Below are 18,365 nucleotides of genomic sequence, written 5' to 3'. Positions count from 1 at the left end.
TATACTGGAGTTCCAGCAAGTATAATTGTCCAGTAGAATATACTGGAGACTAGAGACTGGAGCACCATTGCTCCAAACTCCAGTATATTATACTGGACAATTATACTTGCTGGAACTCCAGTATATTATGCTGGAGTTCTAGTGTAAGTATGCTAGAACTCCATCATATTATGTTGGAGTTCCAGCATACTTATCCTGGAACTCCAGTATAATATGCTATCGTATTTTCCGGGTTTTGAATAGTGTTTTCGCTCAGATTTATCTTTACATAAAAAGTGACTAAATTTCGATTACTTTTGAAACTGGACTATTTTTGAACGACCAGTTGTAAATCTGGCTATTTTTTAATTTCTCCCTTTTTATTCTGACCCCTATTCTTTGTTGCTTCCGTGACGCGTAGAGTCAAAACCCTTTTTGCCTGACCCTGAAGAATACGAAATGAAAAAAGTAAAAGAGGAAAAGAAAAAAGAATAAGAAGAAACACATAATCTATTCATCAATCCTGTTTTTCCCAAATTTTAAGCCAAAGCAATATGGTTTCCAGAAATTTTTAATGTTTCTAATGTTTGTAGACAATGACGGAATGTGTCAACTCCAGATCTTATGCAAATTCCGTGGAATATGAACACGTCAGCATATGAATTACCGTGGAAAAATCAATTCTTTTCTACAAATTTGTTGAAGTCCTAGAGCACCATTCTGCATCAGTTTTAATCAGATACACCTGCAAGTGTCGTATTGTGCCCTCATCAAGACTAAACTCTTCCTTTTGCCCAAAGCCGAGACATATATACAGTGAGTCGTGCATTTGAGTGAATTTTCTAATGGTTGCTGCACATTTTGTTGAGGTCTTGACATATACTTCTCTTGGTAATGAAGCGCTCCCCCTCCCCCGCCCAAACTCCTAGGTTCACTAAGATTCAAGTACAACTCCATGCTCTAAAAGCTCAGATAAAACACTTCTCATTTTATCCACTGAAACAGGTTTCAGAATAACTCCATCCATACCAACTCTCATGCAGTTTTCCTTAGTTACTCTGTCCGTGTTCCCTGTTAACGCCACAATAAGTGGCCTGCCATGACGTTTCCCAAACCTTTCATGAATCAGTACGGCAACTTCATAACAGTCTATACCTGGCATGCTAACATCCATGAACACTACCTTGTGTTCCTGAGTAACAACTCTCAAGCACTCATCACGTGAGCCAACTGTTGTTACATCACATCCAAGGTGCGCGAGCAGACCTTTAGTTACCATCCTGCTAACCCTGGATGAAAGAGGGAAAAAACAGAAACAATTCTGATAGTTAATGTCAATCATATAACCAGGTTGGAAAAAAAAAAGGGAAGCTATGATCAACATCTTAAAAGGAGAATTGCAGGATCACCACTCATACAAATTTCCATTCGGCAATAAAACAACTGGCCTTCAATTTATCACTCATACAAATTTCCATCCGGCAATAAAACAACTGGCCTTCAATTTATCACTCATACAAATTTCCATCCGTCAATAAAACAACTGGCCTTCAATTTATCACTACCTAGGGTTAAAGAAATTAGCAGCAGTCATCACAAGAGAAAAGTGAAAGGCAGGGGGGAAAAGGAGGATACAAAGAAAAGGAGAAGGAACTCTACAACTGGCTCGGGTCTCACATTTACTATTATTATCGCAACAGAATATTTTGCAAGAGCAGTATGTTCGGCTTCTCAGGAATAGGCTCCAAAAGAACTAGAGAAAAGTGGTTTGCATCCCTATATATTCCTCCTTCCTACTTTCCTTTTGTAAGGGAAGACCTAGCACTATACCTCTGGTTTTGCTGACAATGCAAGACCAAATCTCGTGCCTTCAGTTACATACAGGACTGAGCACCTAATCAAGAGATCATTGACAAGCCAAACAAGGGCATGCTTTGCGGCCAGCCCAGAACTACAGAAGCAAGAGGAACCAAAACCCAATGATAATGATCTTTACACAAATAATACATGAACATCTTGCAAGGAAAGGTTTATAATATCTTTAACAATCCCCATCTTCTCTTCTTTCTTTGCTCTTTGAGGGAGGTGGGAAAGGGGTTTGTAGTTTCATTTTTAGAAGGGTTTCATGCAGGACAATCGACAAACCACTCTTCGAGATTACCACACCTTCATTTCTTACTTGAAACAAGTCTGAGGAAAGAAATATTAAGGCAATCAGATTGACTATGACACCCCTTATTTCAATGCGTATGTAACAAAGACTTGAATTAAGACATTTATGTAGCCACTTTTTCCTCCATCTTCTTTTTCTTTTTTGGATAACCGTGGTGTCCGGACCAACTTGCGCACACCTTGACTAATTCCACCGGATACCTGCTACCACCCACCAGCATAGTTACCAGGTAACTCTGTCCAACAAGGGACAGATGAGAAGATACACCTATTTTTTTGCCTTCGCTAGGATTTAAACCTGAGACATCACGGTTCTTAATCCACTTCTTTTTCCTCCATCTTCTTATGCCTTGAAAGGGCAGTATTTCCTTTTATTGGATTCAGAAGTACTACTTGCTAGTTGGTCACTCCTTTCTTCCAACTAGAGATAATGATGCAAGTCCCAAAGGGCAGGGAGGTCATTTCTCCTTCCCTTCTCTCGATCCTGCTACCATAAGCCCATCAGTTTTACACCACCTATCCTCATTTTCGTTACAAAAAGGCCTATACTCCTAAGTACACGAGCCAGCAAACCCGCATCCATATATCGGTGTTAGGATTCTAAGGCCTATACTCCTAAGTACATGGCACCAGCACACCCGCATCCACATATAGTTGTTAGGATTCTAACTTTCTTACTCTTACGAAGACTCAACAGATGCCCTGATCTTGTTCCAAAAGTGATATCTCATGATTACCTCTTCTTAAGTATTTACATGTTCAGTCTCACGTAAGATGGATCAAGACATATAAGGTAGAGAAACTCGTGACTAATATAGAGCATTAAACAGCATGACAAGACAAGAACTGGAGATAAAGAGGCCAGACATTCATTACTCACCCATTATCATCCATAACCAAAACCTTTAGTCCTTGAAAAGTCATCTGCATGTGATTTGCTGGCAATTTGGCCACAAATGGGAGCTTAGATTCATTGGAGCGTCCAGGAATGCCAAGTTTAATGATAAATATAGCAGTGGACCCCTTGCCAAGACCTTCACTTTCAATCCAGATATGTCCTTCCATAAGATTTACAAACCTGTTTTCCGGCCCATTAGAAGATGTGTCAGACAATAATCACCAATGCAAGTAACTCCACATTTATTTCCAGTAAGTGCGTCAACAAATATGCAAGTAACTCCACATTTATTTCCACTAAGTGCGTGAACAAATACTATATGCAATACGAGAACAGAAATTCAATTGAAGTAGTTACCAAGTTCACATAGCAAAAAAGAAAATCAAACTCGGAAAAGACTACACCAAGAACTGAGGTACCTCTTACAAATTGCAAGGCCAAGCCCAGTGCCACCAGAATTTGTAGATGCTAGCGCTTGGCTTTGTGTAAACTTGCTAAACAGGTTGGGAATATCCTGGGGATTAATTCCTATCCCTGTATCTTTTACCTAAACTACAGAAGATAGTAGTGAGAATAACAAATATATCGAGAATTACTGGTTTGACAGTACAAGTATAAACTGTCAAATTTGCAACTATCCTTAACCTATAAAAGACAAGTATATCAAGCTTGTAAAAATTATACCTGTACACGTAAATAAAAGTGATTTTCACTAGCCACAGCAAAAAACTCGGGGGCCCTAGGATCTCTTAAAGAATCTGATTTTGCAGCAAAAGCAGAAATTGACACGCTGCCTTCCTTTGAGAACTTTACAGCATTGCCGACGATGTTTAATAGAATTTGCATTAACCGTTGTTCATCCCCAATTACGTATTCTGGCAAATCTGCAGACAAACTAAGTGTGACGAACAGCTTTTTCACAGATGCAACAGGCTTGATTAAGTTAAGGACCTACAGCAATAAGCACACACATAAATCAGTCAGTCACATCCAGCAAAACATAGTGAACTGCAAAATATCAGTAATGTATTAAACAGATCTACAACTCTTTGTTTTCTATTTTTCACAGATAACCTAGAACTTGGCAAGAAGAAAAGAAACAAAAGAAGAAGGGGGGGGGGGGAGGGGGGGTCACCTCTCCGAATAGAGCATGAAGATTAAAAGTGACAATATCAAGTTGAAGACTTCCATCCTCTAGCCTTGAAAGATCCAAGACATCATTGATCAGTGTCGCTAAAAGATTGCTGCTCTTGAGGATTGTTTCAACCATCAGACGTTGCTCCGGAGTTAGATCAGTTTCTTGCAGCAACGAAGAAAGTGCAATTATCGCATGCATGGGAGTTCTCATTTCATGATTCATAACAGCCAAGAAATCATTACGTGCACGAACAGCCATTTCAGCTTCTCTTCTTGCCAGATCAAGAGCCACATTCTGCTCCATAAGAAGATCCCTAGCCCTCATCGATTCTTCTAAAATTGCAGCATGTGAGAGAGCAACAGCAACCTGAATGACAAGGCGTAGATTAAATCACACTGGGCACTCAAGATTGGGCTCTTAGTTAATTAAATAGGCACACACACACCTAAAACTAGTTGCAACCAGACGCTAACAGCTAGAAAAGAGTATTTTCCTATGTCTAGAAGTAGAATACCAAAATCGGGAGAAAGGAGGCAGAGGGTTTCCAGAGGCTTTTCTCCAAGAAAGAAAAGAACGTGTTTTGGTCAGGAGCGCCGGGGGGGTAAGGGGAGAGGGATTCGACATGAATGTCTTTTCCTCTGTTGTCCCTTTCTTATACTAATTGTCATATTTTCCACCATGAATGCATAATATCTGGTGGCAAGTCCAGACAAATGAGGATTACGGCTGGTTAACACTTAACAGCAAACCTAAAAATAGTCCAACTATGACGAATTTACTTGAAATCTGATTTCTGGGCCTCTGTCGGAGTGGAACAGATATAGAGGTTTCATATCGCAGACCCTAACTAATTTGAGATTGAGGCCAAGTTGATTGAGTTGTGTTTTCCATGAATATCTGTTGGAAATCCAGGAACCAGAGACAAAGGTAATAATTCTTAAGAATGAAGAAAAAGTAAAAATTCCTGAATATCGTACAAGGCAAAGAGCAAAAACAGTAAAACTTGGACACGTCGCTTGTAAATGAAAAAATATCATGATTATTTAATGAGTTAAGCTAAGACTAGGCTTGCCACTTGCTAGTGATTCTGATGAAGAAGTAAGATGCCAGATATGTAAAATTTTGAAACAGCTCTGTTGAAAAATCATTTTTGTAGCAACTCAGTAGTATTTACTTTTATACACTTAAATACATTACCCCAGAAGTGATTCACTTCATATGATAGAAGTACTTAAAAAACTACATATAATGAATTTTATGTACCAAGAAAGGACTACTCAATTAATTCAGAATGGCAGTTCATAATATCTTTATATACCATAGATCCTACTTCCTATGCTTCTAATACAGCATGTCAGCTATGAAAGCAAAATCCAATGGGAGTTAAGGTCCTAGCAGAAAATCTACTAAGATACACTCAATAAACACATCCACAACCAGCTTAACTATTCACTCACCGAAAAGCAATCAACAGATGAAAGATATATAAAGTCATAATTCACCTGCTGATTCATCTTTGAAAATATTTATAATAACAATTTACTAATAAAAAATTCAGCTCTGCAATTCCAATTTATAATACCAATAATACAAATAACAACTCAGCTATGGAATTCCAATAGAAAAATCAAACCTGATCAGCTACCACTTCAACAAGTTCCAGCTCATGGACATGCCATTGTCTTGCACTGTCTGAAGGAAGCATCAAAACCATTAAAGCATAGCGCTTTGTTGAAAGTTCAGGCCAATCATTAATCTGAAAGTTTGAGAGATGCAGAAGCGGAACCCTGACAGCAACCACCTCACCAGGCATGTATTTCCCAGTAGGTCGAAGTTTTGCAACAGGAGAATTTGGTGATATTTGTACGGCACGGTTTGTACTGAAAACTTGGTTGATTACAGGAAGTTGTATAGGTACAGTCAGTCCAACTGGATTTTGATGACGTAGAGTGTAAGAAAGTTGAAGCTCTACTCCAGTACGTGTTGGCATCCATAATGCACACTCTTCTAAGGCCAATGTTCTTCCTAGCTCAACCAATGTAGTCTTTAGAATAGTATGTCTATCAAGAGTGCTTCGGATTTCATGAGTTAGCATTCTAACATGTCTACCAGTCTCCTCTTGAGTGCGAATAATACCCATTTCACGATCAAGCTGTGCAGCTTTCTTTTTCAAGAATAGTTCCCTAGTTTTGACACTTAATAAATCAGGAATGATGTGGACAAGCATGAGCGCAGTTATACACGATACCAGCGCAGTCAAGACCTTTGCAGTAGTCATTACTATTGCCACATTCCTTGTATGCATATTAAATGTCCATAAGTTGATAAGATGTGTTGCTCCACAAAGAACTATGAAAGCACCAAACTGCACAAGAACCCATCTATATGGAAAAACAGCAGACTTCTTAACGAAGTATATCAACTCCACTGGAATGGAGAAATAAGCAAGTGCTATGAAAAAATCAGATATGTACTGATACTTCATTAGCAAGTCATCAGCAGGCAATTGTGGGTCGATGATGCAGTTACATGAATCCACGATGGAAGATAACTGCAGCAAAAATTAGGTCATAAGGTCATGAAAGGGAAGGAAATATGGCTCAGAAGAATAACAAGTTAAACAAGAATCAGACACTGAACATAACTGCAGCATAAGTTATGACATACTTTCGTGAAAAAGGAATTCTGCTTCAAATGAACAAGGTGAAGTAGAAACCGATACTGGCAGCTAAGTTAGTGACAAATTATTGTGCTTATAGTCAAATCATAGTGCCCTTAACACCAAAAGAAAACTAAATTGTGACTTTCATCTCTATGATATATACTTTTTGTAAGCCACCTCTTTATTGATTTAATATGCCTAGATCTCTAAAAAGCTAAAAACTAAAAGTGTTGGATGAATTCGGGGGTCTAAGTGTTTCTTTTTAATAATATCTTTAGACAAGAATCATAGAATATATTGAAAAACATGACTGTCCTTCAGCAGTCTTGTTGGAAATGATAAGATCGTGTCCTAAACATGATCGAGTTCTTACAATGCAAATGCTACCCACAAATATTAGAAACTAGGGGTCTTCACCATCATATCTTGGAAAAACACTACACCAAGTACTCCGCATAATTTGTTTTGCATTTAAGGGATATACAGACAAGTTGAATAGGTGGGAAAATTAGTTGTGGAGGTTGAATTCTACCTTCATTGCTTTAATTCCAAAGAAGAAAGGGGCTGTCAACATCAAGGAATTCAGACCTCTTAGTCTGCTTGGGAGCATAAACAAGTTGATAGCTAATGTTCTCACGGAGAGAATGAAGCGTGTAATATAAAAATTGGTATTTGTTAATCAGAATGCTTTTATGAAAGACAGGCAAATAGCAGATGCAACACTTTTAGCAAATGAATGCAATGACTACTATTGGAAAAGGAAATTGTCTGGAGTGGTGTTTAAACTAGACTTGGAAAAGACTTATGATCATGTCAGCTGGCCTTGTATGCTGAAGATGCTGGAGAAGATGAATTTTGGAGGAAGATGGATTCAATGGATATGATTTTGTTTTTCCACTGCTAAGTTCTCAATTCTTATCAATGGTAGTCCAGTAGGGCATTTTAATTCCCAAAGAGGCATGAGACAAGGGGACCCACTATCTCCCTATTTGTTTCATTAGCAACGGAGGTTTTGAGTCAGATGATCAAAACTGTTGTGAGAAGCGACTGGATAAAAGGCTTTAAATTGGAGGGTCATTCAGGAAACTTTATAGAAGTCTCTTATAGCTTTATGTTGATGATACAAGATACATGGTTAATGTGTGGGGCTGAAAGAGAACAAATGCTGCATTTGGGAGTGGTTTTGCTGGCTTTTGAAGCAATAACATGACTGAAAATCGACTAGGCCAAGAGTTTAATGTTTTCTTTGAATGCTGACAGTAATGTAGATATGCTGGCTGATACTATGGGTTGCAAAGTTGAAAATTTTCCTACCACCTATCTAGGATTGCCTTTAGGTGCAAAATTCAAAAATAAATCTGTATGGAATGGAGTTTTTGAGAAGTGTGAAAAGAAGTTGGCTCGTTGGAAGCAACATTACTTATCATTTGGGGGCAGATTGACATTATTAAATAGTATCTTTGATGACATACCAACCTATCTAATGTCCCCGATCCCTATGCCAGCTAGTGTGGAGAAGAAAATTGATAAAATCAAAAGGCAATTCTTATGGGAAGGTAATGAAGAAAGGAGGAAATATCATTTAGTAAGGTGGAGCATTGTGACAAAACATAAGAAGGAAGAGGGGCTGGGAATTAGAAATTTAAGAGCTCATAATCAGAGTTTGGTTTGTAAATGGCTATGGAGGTTAAATGATGGGAAAGATGCTCCTCGGAAAGAATTGATTGAGGTGATATATGGAAAGAAGATTTCTGGGCACCCAAGGCAGTAAAGACTCCATGGAGTAGCTGTTTGGAGACAAATTAGTGATCTCTGAGAGGAATTGAATAAGTATATTGGCTTGAAGGTGGATAATGGGAAAAAGATCAGATTTTGGAAAGACAATTGGGATGGTTCTGGTTTGTTGAAAGACCAATTTCCCAACATGTACAAAACTACAAATTGGCGTACAATCCTGATGTAATCTTGGTTGATATATTTACTGATACATGATGGAACTACCAGTTTAGAAGTAATCTCTTTGATAGGGAAATGCAGGAAGTTGATAAATTTACACAGAAGATTCAATTAGTAGAATTACTACCAGATAAAAAGGATTGTTTATTCTAGAAAGCTAGTAGAATTACTGTCAGTTCATTTTATAAAATCCTCAATGCGGCTCAATCAATGCAAGCACAAAAGTGGCCTTGGAAGATGATCTGGAAGACTGCAGTCCCAATAAAAGTGGCATGTCTTTGTTGGTCAGTGTCTCATGAAGCATGTCTGACTCAAGAAAATCTGATGAGAAGGGGTTGGATCATGTGCAGTAAATGCTACTTGTGTGAAAAGGCTTGTGAAACTGTGAATCATATTTTTGTGCACTGTGAATTTGATCTGAAAGACTATAGTCCCAACAAAAGTGGCATGTCTTTGCTGGTTAGTGTCCAATGAAGCATGTCTGACTCAAGAAAATCTGATGAGAAGGCATGTGCAGTAAATGCTACTTGTGTGAAAAGGCTTGTGAAACTGTGAATGGTATTTTTGTGCACGGTGAATTTACTTGGCAGGTATAGATCATGTTCATGGCTAACTTTGGCATCTATTGGTGAACTCCTATGAAGTTCAGGATCAGGAGTGTGTTGTAGTGCTGGGAATCCACATGTCTAGAAGCATCCCTAAAGAAGATCTAGAGAGGTGTTCCTCCTAGCATTGCTTGGACTATATGGAATGAAAGAAATAGAGGATGTTTAGATGGTAAATAGGAGCCGCTGCAGTCTGTTAAATATAATTGCTTACATTCTGTACTACTGGAGAGATGGAAAATGTTGTGCTGAATTTTACATAACACGCTGGACATGCTTGATTGCTTAAGGGTTTGATGTTCTTCAGCTAGCTTTCTCTGTGTAATTTCTGAGTATCAGCTTGATGATATTTTCTGTTTAGTAAGATCTTTCCTTATAATTTTTTTTAAAAAAAAGCCTCTCAACTAAAAAAAAAAAAAAAAAAAGTGGACCGGGTGCTCGTGGATTAATTGGATTGCTCACATCAATTCTCCTTTTGGCAGTTACAGATCTTAGTGCCACTTGCAACTAGGTATATACATATTAGTTGCTATCTCATAATGAACATCATTTGGTAAAGTTCATCTCTTCTTCCACTCTCAGTTTCTCTTCTTTCACCTTCTTGCGTGAGGGAGTTGTTGTCGATATTGTAGACATCCTTATTTCTTTGATTCATTCTGACAGTGTGAATCAAAGTTTTCAAGTTGAGCAGGACCAAGACAGAATACTTGGAGTGTAAGTTCAGTGGTGAGACTCAGGGAGGGGAAGGGGAGGTGAGGCTGGACTCGCAAGTCATCCCTAGGAGAGGAAATTTGAAGTACCTTGGGTCTATTATACAGGGGGTGGGGAGATGGATGAAGATGTCACACATCGTATTAGGGCGGGATGGATAAAATGGAGACTCGCTTCCGGTGTTTTGATTGATAAGAAGGTGCCACCAAAACTTAAAGATAAGTTCTATAGAGTGGTGGTCAGACCGACTATGCTGTATGGGGCTGAGTGTTGGCCAGTCAAGATTGCCTATGTCCAGAAGATGAAGGTAGCGGTGAGGATGTTGAGATGGATATGCCGGCACATCACGTTAGATAGGATTAAGAATGAGGTTATTCGTGACAAGGTGGGTGTGGCCCCTATTGAGAACAAGATGCCGGAAGCGAGGCTTAGGTGGTTTGGACATGTAAGGAGGAGGAGCTCAAACGCCCCGATGAGGAGGTGTGAGAGGTTGACAATGGAGGGCCTACGAAGAGGTAGAGGTAGGCCGAAGAAGAAGTGGGAAGAGGTGACCAGGCAAGACATGGCGCTTCAGCTGACCGAGGACATGACCCTTGAAAGGAAGGTGTGGAGTTCGAGGATTAGGGTAGTATGATAGGTGGTCTAGTTTGTTCATAATGGTAGTATTAGCACGCACTCTTGCATTCTGTTGGTAGGAGGTTTCAATGACTATCCGTCGTTTTCTTTCATTTTGGTCATCTTATTATCTTGTTGTTTTTTATGCTGTTTTTACATGGCTTTTTGGTGCTTCCCTTCTTGTCTATCTTTTCATTAATATGGTGCTTATACTTCCCTAAGCTTAGGGTCTATTGGAAACAACCTTTCTATCCTCACAAGATAGAGGTAAGGTCTACCCCACGGTGTGGGATAATACTAGTTTTTATTATTATTATTATGTTGTTGTTGTTCTGACACGAAATCTATCAATGGGAAACAACAGTCAATTGCTGGAGTCACCTCTTAATCCCTTTCTCTTGTAACACCCTTTTGATTCATTGTACTCTGCGCTTTACACAAATTTTGCTAATTAAATAAACTTTGCAATCCACTCTCTATGGATTGCATGTTTAGTTCATTGCAGTTAATATCCGATCCTCCTTCCTGACCCACTTATTCATCATCGCAGAGAGAACATGATCAAAGTAAGGTGAGTAGTAGTATATAAAGAGAGTAGAACTCCAGCTACATAATACATATAGGAGAATGATGCCAAAGTCCACAAGATCTTGTTAGATCAGACTCAAGAGAGTTGAGTCAAACTCTGGAGAACTGGAACATTGACAACTGCAGCATACCGGCGAAGGGAACCTTCCAAGACCATAAGGAGTCAAATCCATGAAACCAAGGCCTCAAAATTCCTACTCACTCTTCCAAAGCTGGACCTTCTTCATTTTAAAGGATAAAAACCTCAAGCAGGGTTGTGCAAGTGTGACAGGTACTTTCAACTATACCTTTGATTTCAATTCCTCCAAGATCCATATAGGCAAGAGATAGAACTGAAGGGACTGAACAAAGTCAATCGAAGACAATCACTGCCTCTATTAGAACTTAAGGGCGTCATTGAACGAGGTGAATTGAAGGCAATCACTGCCTTTAGACTTCACAGCACAGCAAACCCTTGAGCACAAGCCGACCCAAGGTGCGTGCAGCATTATAAATGCTAAATAAAATGAAGATAAGTTGAATTGGCCGGAAAATTACTTCTGGAGGTCGATTAAAAAAAAACAGTTATACCCAACGGGCAGTTAGAAGTGGTTCTCAACGCTCATGGATAAATTGCACCGCCTAGATAGATTCTCTTTTTACAATTACTAGTCTGTGGTGAAGCCACTTACTACTAACTATAAATATCATAGTTGGCAATCACAAGGGATCAATGCCTATCTCATTTGGTAAAGTTCCTCTCTTCTTGCACTTCCAGATTCCCTCCTCCTTTCACTTACTTCTCTTTCCTCACTTCCTCCTCACAAAGGTGTACTATCATTCGGAAATTGTTGAAGTGTGACCAACTCATCTAAGAGCTTAAATAGTTGGAGAGAACACACTTTTAATTACTGAACTATATCATGTCTTTAACAGAAACAGAGAAACCATCGAAACCCAGTCGCATAAATGACCACTTAGTTTCTTATATTTTACATCATTTGTCTTTCAATTCTCCGTAATCCGAGCTATGTACAAAAAAATTCAACTTATTGAATAAACTTCCACTTATATATAAATAGTTGATCATTGCAATTTGAGTTCATTTAAATATTATTTATCATTCTTAAAAATCGTCCCTAAATCTCAGTATACTCCACACTCCAAGAACTAATAACCTTGCTCGACGAAAATATAACCTTTCAAATCACTAAAATGCTAACGTTAACTGACTCGCAATTTTAATTATGCTATTTGGCGTATCGTAAATTAATTAATTTGAGCTAAATAACTCTTAAAAAGACTATTTTTCAATAATTAAAAGTCAAACTTAGTAAAAAGGGAGTAGTAATTAGGGTTTAAAGGAACTTACAAGGCGATTCATGCGAAGAAGAGATCCCATCGTGAAAATAATTGGGAGATGATGATCACATTCACAGTAAAGAGGGGAAAGTGATATACAATACAATGGACTTGGCCCGAAAAGGAAATGACCAAGTTGAGTGAAATGACTTCACGGGTCAACAGCTGTTTATAAATAAGACTCGGGTTAACTCGGTCGAGTTGAATGGCGAACACTAACTTTTGAATTTTTATGTCAAAGTTGACCATATTATATTTTTCACGTGTAAATGTTGGGGAAAAGGAAAAAAAAAAAAAAAAAAAGAGCTTATCTATAAATGGGGTATCAAGCTATGGTCCATTAATACGCACCAACACTATTTTTTTTTGTTTTTTGGGTGCTAATTTTTTGCTAAACATTTCTGTAATACGATTTAGATGTGTGTGTATATATCCTCTATATTATAAAGCACACACTTTGTATACGGTTAAAACCGGGCCTACTCGATTTTACTATTTGATCGAGATCAGGGAATTGCATCGAAGGTCGGCCTTGTAGTGGGTCAGACCAAAACACGAAGACAAGGTACTGAGTTCGAGAATCGAGGTACTTATCGAGTTCGAGGCCAGTAGCAATCGAGACCAAATAGGGCAGACTTGGATAAAGCTCAATAACAGAAAAGCGAGATATACGTGACCGAACGAAGATCGTGTAAATCCCGGAACAGATCAAATCAAGGGCGGTTGTTTAGGCTAATCATGGGATTTACTTCCGTAATTAAAATTGTACCATATATAGGATCCCTCTACTATAGAAAGAGGGTTCTAATCATTTTGTAGGGACCTTACACTCTGAGATATCAAAGCAATATAATGTCTTTTCTCTAGTTCATATATTTGTTCATTAGCTTGTTATCTTTTAACTCTTCTTGCACAAATCAGTTCGAGGGTATTCAAGCTCGAGGGCTGAATCTCGTTCAAACACTGGTTTGCTTTATCCTATTGTTGATTTCTATTATTAGTCTTTACATTTATCAATTGATATTAGGTGAAATCATGTGTCCTTAAAACCACATTATAAGTTTAATTGTAATCCAATTTTAAGAGTAAACTGTTTGGCGCCTACCGTGGGGCTAAGGATACTAGTGATTATCTGGTATTAATTCTCGTAACACATACTACTTTACGCTTGTTCTTGTGAGTGTTTTTGATTTCAGGTTCAACATGTCTAACTCGCAAACAGTACCCATTCACGCCAATAACGGCCTCGGTTTCCATGGAAAAAACGATAATGTAGCCGCCCCAGGGATCGAAGCACCTCTGGCTGGCCACGAGGGAGTATCGATCGCAGATCCCGTCGATGTCAATTCGCATGTCTCCCTAAATGCAAATCTGGGCGTCGACCCTGGAAATAGTGTCTGCGGAGATGCCCGAGCAGCCGATCAAAACGTACAGAGCGGTGAAGAAGGCGGAATTAGCCTTCGAATGATATTTGAAATGTTGCAAACTCAACAAGCTACGATAGCGCAACTCCAAAATCAGAATCGAGCACCAAGTAGAATAAAGCTCGAAACATCACAAGAAGTTGTTCATAGAATCGAACCTGAACCGGAGAAATCGAACGCCAATGAATCGGGGACTAACCCCACCATTATGAAGATGCTCGAGGATCTCACTAAACGGATCGAATCAGGGGAAAAGAAAATCGAGGCTAATGACAAAAAGGTAGAAACGTACAACTCATGGGTTGACCAAATACCGGGGACACCCCCGATTCTAAAGGGTTTGGATTCGAATAAGTTCATGCAGAAGCCTTTCCCTCCAAGTGCGGCTCCGAAGCCTATTCCTAAGAAATTCCATATTCCAGAAATCCCCAAATATAATGGGACCACCGACCCTAATGAGCACGTCACTTCTTACACATACACAATAAAGGGGAATGACTTAGAAGATGATGAGATTGAATTTGTTCTATTGAAAATTTGGAGAAACTTTATCGAAGGGTGCCATGATATGGTATCATAACTTACCACCCAACTCTATTGATTCATTTGCTATGCTCGTAGATTCTTTTGTGAAAGCCCAAGCGGAGCCATTAAAGTTGCAACAAGGAAATCGGACCTCTTCAAGGTAAGATAGAAGGATAACGAGATGCTCAGGAAATTTGTATCTCGGTTCCAAACAGAGAGAATGGATTTGCCTCCAGTCACCGAGGACTGGGCTGTTAAAGCTTTTACACAAGGTCTCAACACTCAGAGCTTCATAGCTTCACAATAGCTGAAGCAAATTTGATCGAATATCCAGCTGTCATTTGGGCTGATGTACACAATCGGTATTAGTCAAAGATTAAGGTCGAAGATGATAAACTGAGAACTCTAATTGGTTTGATTTATACGAACATGCCCGTAGACAGAGTTAAAAGGGACGTCGATCGAGAACCATGATCGAATAGAGATAGATACCAGCCATACGATGGAGATCGAAGAAATAACGGGCCTAGACGCAACCCCACACGGAATGATCGAGGACAGAGTTCCTGGGGGCTTATGAGCAAAAGTGGTTTCGATAGGGATGAAGAGGCACCTCGACTGTTAGAATACAACTTCAGCATAGATGCATCAGGTATTGTATCAGCCATTGGTTAGATTAAGGATACTAGATGGTTCAAACCCTTACAGACCGATCCAACTCAAAGGAAACCCTAATCAAATGTGCAAATACCATGGTACCCATGGTCATAGAACCAAAGACTGCAGACAATTGAGGGAGGAGGTAGCCCGTCTATTCAACGAGGGTCACCTTCGAGAACTCTTAAGTGATCGGGCCACTTCAAAAATAGAGATTCGAACAGGTAGAATGACCAAGAAGAGCCATAACACATAATTCACATGATCGTTGGTGGGGTCGGTATCCCTCAAGGACCGGTATTCAAACGCACCAAAGTGACAATCACGAGGGAGAAGAAAACTCGGGACTACTTACCAGAAGGAACTTTGTCTTTCAACGACAAGAATGCAGAAGGGATCGAACAACCTCACAACGATGCACTGGTAATATCTATCCTTATTAATAAAATTCAAGTTAAATGTGTGTTGATTGATCTAGGTAGCTCAGCAAATATTATTCGATCAAGGGTCAAAGAGCAACTCGGCCTCCAAGATCAAATCGTGTCCACAACTCGGGTACTTAACAACTTTAACATGGCAAGTGAAACCACCAAAGGGGAAAGCATTCTGCCAGTAAACGTGACCGAGAACATCCAAGAAACAAAGTTCAGGCATGAGGAACAACGTGTTGCTCGGAAGATCTTGGATTCATAATATAAGAGCAGTACCCTCGATGCTTCATCAAGTCTTGAAATTCCCAACATCAGAAGGAATCAAAATGATGTACGGTGAACAACCCGCTGCCAAAGAAATGTTTGAAATTGATGAGGTAATACCAATATCGGCGCTGTCATCAACAAGGGGATCAAAGTCGAAGGGAAATCAAGAAGTCAAATAGTAACCACAGTCACCGGCCTCGACTCGATCGGAGGAGAAGGAAACTTTCAAGGATGATGATTATATGATACCTCGAACCTTCATAATCCCCGATGATTCCAATGTAACGAAGTTGACGGTCGAAGAGCTGGAACATATCATACTGATCGAGCATCTGGCCAACCGAAGGGTATACCTAGGCACGGGGTTAACTTCCGAGCTTAGGAAAAAAATCATTCAATTTCTTTTAAATAACATGGGTAGTTTTGCTTGGTCCCACCTAGATATGACAGGGATTCCACCGAAGATCACTATGCATCGACTAAGCTTGGACCCGAAGTTTCGCCCGGTGAAACAAAAGAGAAGACCTCAGTCCGAGGTAAAACATGCATTCATTAAGGACGAGGTAACAAAATTTCTCAATATAGGATCCATTCGGGAGGTAAAATATCTCGAATGGTTAGCAAACGTAGTTGTAGTCCCTAAAAAAGGAAACAAACTTAGAATATGCATAGACTATAAGGATTTAAATAAGGCATGCCCTAAAGATTCTTTTCCTTTGTGGAATATCGATCGCATGATCGATGCCACGACTGGCCATGAGACCTTTAGTTTTCTCGATGCCTACTCCGGATACAATCAAATAAAGATGAACCCGGGGGATCAGGAAAAGACTTCGTTTATCACTAAATACGGTACCTATTGCTATATTGTAATTCCGTTCGGACAAAAAATGCTGGTGCTACTTATTAACACCTAGTAAATTGAATGTTCGAAGAAAAAATAGGTAAATCAATAGAGGTTTATATTAATGATATGCTAGTTAAGTCCCTGCGAGCAGAGGACCATTTGAAACATTTGCAGGAGACCTTCGACATACTGAGAAAATACAAACATGAAGCTCAACCCGGAGAAATACGCATTTAGGGTTGGTTCGGGCAAGTTTCTCGGCTTTATGGTATCGAATCGGGGGATCGAAATCAAACCCAATAAAATCAAAGCAATCGAAGACATCACAGTTGTTGATAATGTCAAGGCCATACAAAGGTTAACAGGGTCCATAGCCACCCTGGGTCGATTTATTTCGAGGTCCTCAGATCGAAGCCATCAGTTCTTCTCACTACTTAAGAAAAAGAGTAGTTTCGCATGGACCCCGGAATGTAAACAAGCCTTAGAGAAACTCAAATGATACCTATCGATCCCGCCATTGCTTCATACCCCAAAGGCGGACGGGCAACTTTTCTTGTACTTAGCGGTCTTGGAGATAGCGGTAAGTGGGGTCTTAGTTCAAGAAGATCAAGGTACGTAATTTCCTATTTATTATGTTAGTCGGACCCTAGGTGAAGCCGAGACCCGGTACCCATACTTAGAAAAATTAGTGCTTGCTCTAATAAGCGTCTCTAGGAAATTAAAAACATATTTTCAATGTTATCCAATTTGTGATGTAACCACCTACCCCTCAGCAACATTTTGCACAAGCCTGAACTCTCAGGTCAATTGGCCAAATGGGCCATCGAGATCAACGGGTACGATATTGAGTATCAACCCCGAATGACCATTAAGTCCCAAATCTTGGTAGACATCGTGGCCGACGTTACGCCAGCCTTCATACCCGAGGTCGAAAAGGAACTATTATTAAAATCAGGTACATCATCAGGGGTGTGGACCCTCTTTGCATACGGTGCTTCAAACGTAAAGGGGTCCGGGCTAGGCATCGTTTTGAAGCCACCCACAGGTAATACAATTAGACAGTCTATCAAAACTTCGAAATTAACCATGATTGCAGGTCTCAAACTAGCTAAGAGCTTGGGGGCGAAGGTCATCGAGGCCAAGTGTGACTACCAACTTGTGGTAAATCAAGTCAACAGAACTTTCGAGGTTTGAGAAGATCGAATGCAGAGGTACTTGGACAAACTACAAGTGTCTCTACATCGATTTAAAGAATGGACCCTGCAACATGTACCTCGAGAACAAAATAGCGATGCTGATGCCCTTGTATATTTAGGGTCGTCGATCGAAGATGATGAACTTAGATTGGGGACTGTCGTACAACTTTCGAGGTCATTAATTGAAAAAGGACACGCCGAAATAAACACCACAAGTCTAACCTGGGATTGGAGGAACAAGTACATCGAATACCTAAAGAACGGGAAGCTTCCATCGGATCCTAAAGAATCAAGGACTCTACGCACAAAGGTCGCACGGTTCACATTGGCCAAGAATGGAACATTGTATAGAG

At 39.6% G+C, this 18,365-nt stretch overlaps 1 protein-coding gene across 1 annotated transcript; it reads right to left on the bottom strand.

Annotated features, from left to right (window-relative positions):
* Positions 1-471: 471 nt before the first annotated feature.
* Positions 472-12,800, bottom strand: LOC104235455 (ethylene receptor 1). Its single transcript, XM_009789226.2, has 7 exons — positions 12,676-12,800; positions 5,821-6,738; positions 4,185-4,553; positions 3,734-4,000; positions 3,469-3,596; positions 3,032-3,229; positions 472-1,268 (listed from the first exon to the last, which is right to left on the bottom strand). The coding sequence occupies exons 1-7, from the start codon at positions 12,703-12,705 to the stop codon at positions 914-916; spliced, it is 2,265 nt and encodes a 754-aa protein (XP_009787528.1). The 5' UTR covers positions 12,706-12,800; the 3' UTR covers positions 472-913.
* Between the last annotated feature and the right edge of the window lie 5,565 nt (positions 12,801-18,365).

Source organism: Nicotiana sylvestris, chromosome 6 (genome assembly GCF_000393655.2).
Source record: "Nicotiana sylvestris chromosome 6, ASM39365v2, whole genome shotgun sequence".
Taxonomy (NCBI): Eukaryota; Viridiplantae; Streptophyta; class Magnoliopsida; order Solanales; family Solanaceae; genus Nicotiana; species Nicotiana sylvestris.
This window is presented reverse-complemented; position numbering and strand designations above follow the sequence as displayed.

What these genes read in the sequence shown, in the direction of transcription:
- LOC104235455 (XM_009789226.2), bottom strand. Translation starts at nt 12,705, where the DNA reads ATGGGATCTCTTCTTCGCATGAATCGCCTT. An exon ending in TTCTTCGCATGAATCGCCTT is followed by an intron (nt 6,739 to 12,675) that starts GTAAGTTCCTTT and finishes TTTTTGCTGCAG; the next exon opens with TTATCTTCCATCGTGGATTC. An exon ending in GGCCTTGCAATTTGTAAGAG is followed by an intron (nt 3,230 to 3,468) that starts GTACCTCAGTTC and finishes GCCGGAAAACAG; the next exon opens with GTTTGTAAATCTTATGGAAG.